General features: G+C 37.4%; 1 protein-coding gene across 1 annotated transcript in view; it reads left to right on the top strand.

Annotated features, from left to right (window-relative positions):
- The first annotated feature begins 5035 nt into the window (after window positions 1-5035).
- The window catches only part of LOC120777770 (protein naked cuticle), a 164003-nt gene continuing 161164 nt past the window's right edge, over window positions 5036-7874 (top strand). Inside the window, exon 1 of the mRNA XM_040109283.1 lies at window positions 5036-6836. Within this exon, the coding sequence (XP_039965217.1) occupies window positions 6773-6836 (64 nt within the window). The 5' untranslated portion in view covers window positions 5036-6772. The remainder of the gene's footprint in view (window positions 6837-7874) is intronic.

Here is a 7874-nt window from a genome sequence, read left to right as displayed (position 1 = left end):
TTTTTTTGTTTTGCGGGCCCTGCGCAGCTTGAAGAATTGAGGAGGCTGGCTAACTTCGGCTTCTGCCCAAACTGCTTTTAAGAAGCCTTTGAAGTTTTTACCAAAGCTGCTAGGAAGCAATTTCGATTTCTCTGAACCCATAATTGCCCGTATGCGTGCACCTTGTTCATTCAAGCATCGCACGGCCCTTTCGCTTCTCTTTCCTTGCCCTGTTTTCTTCTACTGTACACCCATTTATGCGAATGCGATGCGACCGTCTGTCCGGTCCACTGTATGTCCAGCCGCGTACATGCTGCTTGCGGAGATAGATACGTTTTACCTTCAAGTCTTCGGTTTTCGCCTCTGATAGCCGCATGCTGAAATCTGTCCGGGAATCGCCGTTTTACAGCCGGAAAGCGGTTGGTCTTTGCGGATTTTTCTGTTTCCCTTTTTCGAATTTTCTATTTGATCAACAAAAACACCAATAATATCAGCGAGACAGCGATCATGCTGCTAATGGAACTGGAAGTTGTGTGTGCAAAAACAAAATTATATTGTGTACAAAGGCTTAGATACTTTTGTCTATACATTTCTACATACGCACATATTGTTTATAAAAATATGAATTTCTATGTGTTTTTTAAGGTTGTTAAAAAGGGACACTATCTTCTTCACACGCATCGGCTACTCATTTTTTATGGGATGCACGTTGGCCGGTCCCAACATTTTTTGATGTTTATTAAGGATAATCTATTAACCGGACAGAAAGGCTAGTTCCGCCAGTATCCGCTTATGGGAGCTTTCACTGTATAAAGATATGAACTTCAGAGAGCCTACTTATAAAAAGCATTAATTTTTCGTGTTCCATTTGGTTTAGAACTTCTAAAATCACAATAAATTAAGAAGAAATGGATCCTATAAAATGCAAGCCTGTTTTTCTATTGTTCGTCAAAAATGTTAACACATTTTAACTGGCTCAATCGTGATTCTGATCCACGAACCATTGTAGAGTTGTAGTCACGCAATTAAGACAAGCAATGGCGGTTTCAGTGAAAAATGGATTATTCTCATGACTCGTTACGTGTGCTTCGAGACTTTGAGTACGATAAGTATTGAACTCAAAGTTTTAGCTCTTTATTCATGTGATTTAAGTTAACGCATTTTATTGATTTGTAATGATAAACCCAGAAGAAAACAGTGTTCCAACTTACCATATATGCAAAAGTACCCAATACTCATAGTTGTATACAAGTATATATATCGATCCAAATTTTCAATTGAAGCAACGAATTTTGTGTACTATTTATTTGGGTATAAACGAAATTATGGATTGATGGGATTTCTGACATTTTTTGGAAAATACCATACTTATATTTCACTTATTATACTAAGTGGTCCTAGAATAGAGTTCTTTCGACCTTCTCGGTCTTGAAAGTATATTGAGACACACTCGTATTCGTTGAATTATGACCGTTGTATATTACTATGGGTCCCCTCCAAAACAATCACCCTTGGCCGCAATCACATTTTGCCAACGTGTTTTCCAATCCTCGAAACAATTGTCAAAGTCAATTTCCCGAATAACATTAAATGCGCGTAGCGATTAACTCTTAATGCCTTCAAATAGTATTCCTTGTTGACAGTTTGATCGATTGGAAGGAATTTGTAGTGCACCAAAGCTCGATAATCGAAGAAAACTGTCAACATCACCTTGATTTTCGGTCTTTTTAACGTGGATTTTTCGGCTTTGGCTCACCTTGCCGCCATATTCGGCCGATTGATCGTCTGTTTCCGGGTCGCAAACATAGATTCAAGACTAATCGCCAGTGATAATACATTTAATTATATCCCGGTTAATGCTATGCTGTTTTTCGAAAAAAAATTGATTGGTTTTGGAACCAATCGTACTTTTACTTTTCTTAGGCCAAATGATCTTTCAAAATGGCTTTCACTGATCCTTCCAATTTTCTAACGTTGCCAGTAAAGTCTCTGACTGTTAATTGTCGATTCCAAAGCACCAAATCCTTTATTTTATTGAAATGTTGATCACGAGTTGATGTTGATGGTCGTCGTGGACGTAGTCCGTCGTCATCGCTCTTTGAAAAATGTATACCAGTCAAAAACCCTTGTCCCCACCACAAACAGTTATCAGCGAAGGTGTTTCCCAATATTCTGAACGTTTTGGCACCAGAAATTTGATTCCGCACACAAAATTAAATGGAACTTTTTTATTGAAAAATTTCACTATCATAAAACTCCGCGAATGCACTCTATGCACTTCAGAAAGATGTCACTAACGGATGGGTCACTGAAGTAAGTATCTGGCTAATTTTTTTATCAAGAGTCGCTTAAGTAAACTGGTAAATTTTATGGTCGCTGGCTTTTCGATTGATATCTAACAAATGATTTCTGTTTGTTTTTGGACTCCCATTGTGGTTTGCCTGAACCTGGGACTGATGGGGGCTATTTTTGGGCTATGCTCTAACTAATATTTTATATTTTTGTTCAGTTTATTCACATGTTCACGATGGTTTTCTATATTTTTTGCAAATTCTTCCCTATTTTCTTAATATTTTATGTCATCCCCGTACTAACCAATCTAAAAGAAATTACCTCAATATTTCGTCGGATTGTCAGACATTCCAAACCGCCCTTGTTTGCATTAACGGATAAAATTTAAATATTTCTTGAATAAAATCTTTCCATCTTAGTTTTCGAAATTGTGTAGCCTGTTGCCAGATAAAAGATGTGAATCCAAATTTTTTAAATGCAACCCAGTTTTATATACATACTTATGTACATACATATGTACGTATATGTATACACTTGCACGATGCGGTATTTTCGCAATAATTAAAATATGTCAGTAAATTTTCAACAGCTCGCAGTAAATCCAAATCTAAATATGTCGAATCAATCTCAATATACTATCCATCCAAAGAATATAATATACAATATATACATATACTCTTGTATATAAAAATATTTCAATTAAACAGAGGCTGGAAGACCGCAAATTTATGGCGGCCATCCATTGTAAACAAATCAGAAAATATAATAACTTAGACATTGGTAGATTTTTCCAAAATATAAAGTCATGTTATACATATCGATTATTTACATGAACAGTGTCATAACTCAAAAACACGATTTTTTAATTGAGTGTGCACAAATGTGCGCAATGCCCTCGTCCATATTATGCAAAAATTGCTTTACTAAACAGTCCACAGAAGGTCTACTGTTATTTCGCTTATTATGCAGTATTACTTTTGAATCACAACAACGACCCATCTCAGTTGTGCTAGAGTAAGATTGTTTTTTTTTTATTATTGTAAATAAAATTATAATTTTTAATGTTTTTTTTCAGCAATAGCGACTCATTTTAGGTATGACAGCGAAATTGCTTTGCACAAATAACGCCATAATTCAAAGCGGAAGATATTTATGCCCGTAAAAATCTTTAGTACTATACTCTATGCAGTCCACTTACGTATGTAGTTTATTCAATCCACGTATGGTGTTTATTTTAAATTTGCTAAATAAGAGACAATTGTAAACTTTAAAACGTTCTCCTTAAAAATCGACTTTTTGAGTTATGACACTACTTTTGTAAATACGATAGGTAAATTCATTTCATACGGATAAATACAATTGAATATATTTACATTTGCTGTTCATAACAATAACAAACCATCAAAACAAGTTTTCTCTTGCCGTACGCAATTTCGAAAACGATGTTCTCTTAACTCAATGCCGAAGCGCTTAAGAGAGTAGCGCAACTCCCTTTGTGCTTTTCTTGCTGCCAGAGGAAGCTGTTGTCATAATATATATATGTATATCAATATATATCTCAGAGCACATTGCAGATTAAAACCAGGCGTGCTCTCTGAGAGCGAAGTTATGTTCGAATTTTCGATATAAACAAAACGTAAATGCTAGAAACTCGTACAACCGGGGTGAAGGCGCTTAATAATACAGGCGAAATGTACACTGGCAAAAATAAAGGGAATTACACAAAATATATAAAAGAATTATACACCAACAAATATATGTTTATCCTGATTTTGTTGTAATGTTACATTGATCTTAATTGAAAAAAGCAAAGTCCGGCGCTGAACGTTGTTTTCCATAATTTCCAACTATGTGTATGCGTTGCTTGCGTATTGCTCTAAATCTCCTAAGGACTGTTGAAAGTCTTGCTTTTGAGTTGAACTCCTGGGCTGGAATGGCACAGTATCTGAAAAGTCTGATTGAAGCCCAGATTAAGCCTTCTGTTTATAAACCCTTTCACAGACAATCTGAATAATGACTAAAGGCGCACTTGGCCCCGACTAGCGCGTTATCTTTACGCTATCGAAAAATTCACGCGCTAAAATTTATGCCATTCGTTAAATACTTCATGTGAAGGTTTCTTTTATGAGCTTTAATCTAAAGTAAAGGCTACTAGGATGCTGGTTCGATTATATTTTGAGGACCATGGAGCACCGTAATCGAAGGCTAAGTTTTTTCAACAGAGGGTATTCAATATTACTTAATAAATTTCCGCTTTCAGTCGGATTTCGGGAGTAAAAAAGCACTCAGATCTGTATTCCTCATTAAGAAATATATGACCTGACGTAGTTCTTCGCATCACTTTTCCAATTATCCGCTCAGTGTACTCACAATAGCTACACTTGGCCGAGCAGCGCGCGAACGTTTTACTTTTGCCGCCTTGCGCTTTGGTGTGCCGCCAGCCAACTTGCTAGCTAGCTAGGCTGCTCCCCAGCTACCACCAACAAGCGCTTTTGTATACCATGCCGATTGCCGCCTTTTGGAGTCAACAACAACGACAACAAAAAACATAACAACAATGACTTGCTATGACCAGAGAACGCCGACGCGCACGTCAACTACAGCAACGACGGCAACAACAACGCCAGTGTAGTAGCAGCGCTGACGAAAAACGAATACATCACAGGCAGCAGCCGACAAGCGTGGCGTGGCGTAGAAGAGGTTTGTTGTTTCAAACGTTGCGGCAGTGTGGTGCCCGTTCAGTCAGTGGTCGTACGTTGAGCGTAAAAGTAATGATATTCGTGAAATGAAACCGATTTTATGCGAAGAAGGGACGGTTAAAGGCTGAAAAATAAACGGAAGTTCCGAGCGAGATATTCGGAAGGCATGTGTTTTTGTGTTGCATTTTGCAAGGAATTATGAAAAGCAGTGCGAAAGTGCTGGAATAATGGAATTCAATTAGCAATTTTAATGAAAAGTGTTTTCGAATCGATATAGATGAGATTTTGGAGTTCTTTAGTGAAAAAGTGCAAAGATAATGTTAAACAGCAAACTTCAGCTGTATGTAAATAACATGCCAAAGTGTCGCGATTTCTCAAATGGAAATTAAAAATACTCGAAGAAGAATGCCAAAGTGCTCGAGCGTTGGCCGGATGTAATTTCCATAAGCAATGAATTTCCTGTGTCGGACCAATTGAGTGCTTTGTTGTGTCGGTAGTGCGTGGCGCATATTTTTGTCGCCGAAAAAATTAAGACGAGTTGCAAACCAACAACAATCAATGTTTAAAAATAGAAATTGGTTTTAAATAAGAAATAAAGTGAGTTAAGTGCAGCGGTAGTATTAAATAAATTGTTCAGGTTGGCCAACAATTGGTTGAGAATGTGGTCTTAAGGTTAATGTTTTCTTCTAGAAGTAAACATTTGATTTTTGAAGCCGCGAATGGACCCATACATACTCATACATACATACATACATATGTACATATGTGAGCACGAGTCTTGTCGACCCGCATTGCAGAGAAAGTGCGAAAAGTTGTGTGAGCTAAAATATTTGCAGACACTGAAAATGTCAGCTGAATGTTGTCCAAACCAGTAAAGGCGCTATAAAGCGGTAAGGAAGTGCGCCCGTGAGTACAGTGACACAGTAAAATAGAGTGGAAGTGGTGGAAAAGCGACTGCCTACCATACGCCAAAAACCTGTCGATTAAAGCGACACAGCAAATGCAAAAACATATAGCGTTTTACCACTTAGGTAAGTGACGCGCTGAGCCACTGCCTGACTGGCGGCGCTCATTTTACCTGCCAAAACGATAAGGATAATAAACGGCAGCCGCGGTGAAGTGCAAAGTACAGTGAATGCTAAAATGTGCGCGTGTTGCAATCAAGAAAAAATTATAAAAATAAAAATAAAATAAAAAGTGGGAGCAGCAAATTGAAAACAGTGTTCTCATAAAAATAAAAAAGCGTAAAAAATAAGAATCCAGCAAATTATTTGTCTCCAGCAAGCTCCGTTGGCATTACTGCTGATTACAAAAAAGTTTCGTTGCCACAAATAATAAATAGGCAAATACCCGGCAATAAAACAAAAACAAAAGCAAAGGTAGTTTAGCAATTCAGCCGTCAAGAGCAAACAGCCAAGCCAGCAAAATCAGAAACCATCAATGTGTAATATCCACCTATGCACGCACTGTCGGCACTCGGCTGCTACTGATTGTTTGCGGTTGCATTTACTTGTCGTAAATCACGCAAACCAATTGTCGTAGACATTGCGCCAGACTGCACAAAAAGCGAAAAACCGAAAAAGCGTGGCGAGCGAAACAGTGAATCACAGCAAACGGCAAAACAGAAGTTATCGACTTCGAGCGGTCCGTCAATAAAAAAACGTTGACAAGCCGCGTGCAACGTTGCGACGTGGAATTAAATATAAAACAAACAACAACAATTCGAACAACAAACAACAAGCGGAATATTCAACAGCGTAAAAAGCGCGTACTTTGCATTTATTTTGGCGTTCGTCAGCAACATGGCGGGCAATATCGTCAAATGGTGGAAGCATAAAATACTCGGCGGCTATAAACAATTCTCAGGTAAATTGCGATTTTCCTTTAATACACGTTCATACTTACATATGGATTTATTTGTTTATGTGCATCTCTGAGCGGCAATCGGTGGAAGATGCGTTACATGAAAGTTATGGCGACGTAAAGTTTAGACTTTAAACTCCATGGCGAATACAAATGTACTCTAGGAATAGCAAAAATGAAGTAATGCATTCCCTTACAGAGCACCGGGTTCAAAATATGCATACATATAGATAATTAGATCTAGGTCTACATCTAATCTATTGAATTTTTACGTGCAATTGTTGAAATTTTTATTTCCCTGTTGTTGCTGTTGATGTAGCGACAGAAAACATTCATACAGTAATTTCGAGGTATGGTGCCGAGTTGACAGTCCTTGCCGGGATAAAAAGCTATGTCTTTTCCGATTCCTTAGAGTCGAATGTCGTGGGAACAGAACGGAAATTTCGCCAGTGTTTAGTAGTACTTTCATACAAAAATTATTTGCGATCTCATACAAAAGTAAAGCCAAAAATAATATGGTAACTTTAAATTATTAGTTCTCGGTTGAAAACCATCCTTCGAAAAAATCTTGCCAAATAAAATTAACTAGCGAGAATTCTACATACTTGGATTAGTACCGTTAAATAAAGGGATCTTCATTCAAAACATGGAAAGCTCTGCATTTAAAATTCAACAGGAAATTAATCTCTTTATATTGCGCAAAATAATAAAGAGGCGACTAACTTTTGTTTAAGTTTCTGTCTATATTGATTTTCACGCAATGTGTACAAACAAATAACAGGAAAATCGACTTTGAACCTAAATGTGAGATGTAGAGCTTTTCCAAATGCGCTGCCGGTTTGGCTTTATGAAATCTCAAATATCTTGAGAGGTAGCCAATGAAAAATTATTTGTGGTTCTCATTAATATCATACCAATAACTCTTGAACGTGATATCAGTAAAGTTGGAAGCAAATCTCCATAGAAAGAAGCGTTGCTGTTTAGTTAACCGAAGGTAGTTCACACAACTCAAGTTTGCATATAAAATATACATCGCTTGAA

The sequence above is a fragment of the Bactrocera tryoni genome, chromosome 5 (assembly GCF_016617805.1).
Source record: "Bactrocera tryoni isolate S06 chromosome 5, CSIRO_BtryS06_freeze2, whole genome shotgun sequence".
NCBI lineage: Eukaryota > Metazoa > Arthropoda > Insecta > Diptera > Tephritidae > Bactrocera > Bactrocera tryoni.
This window is presented reverse-complemented; position numbering and strand designations above follow the sequence as displayed.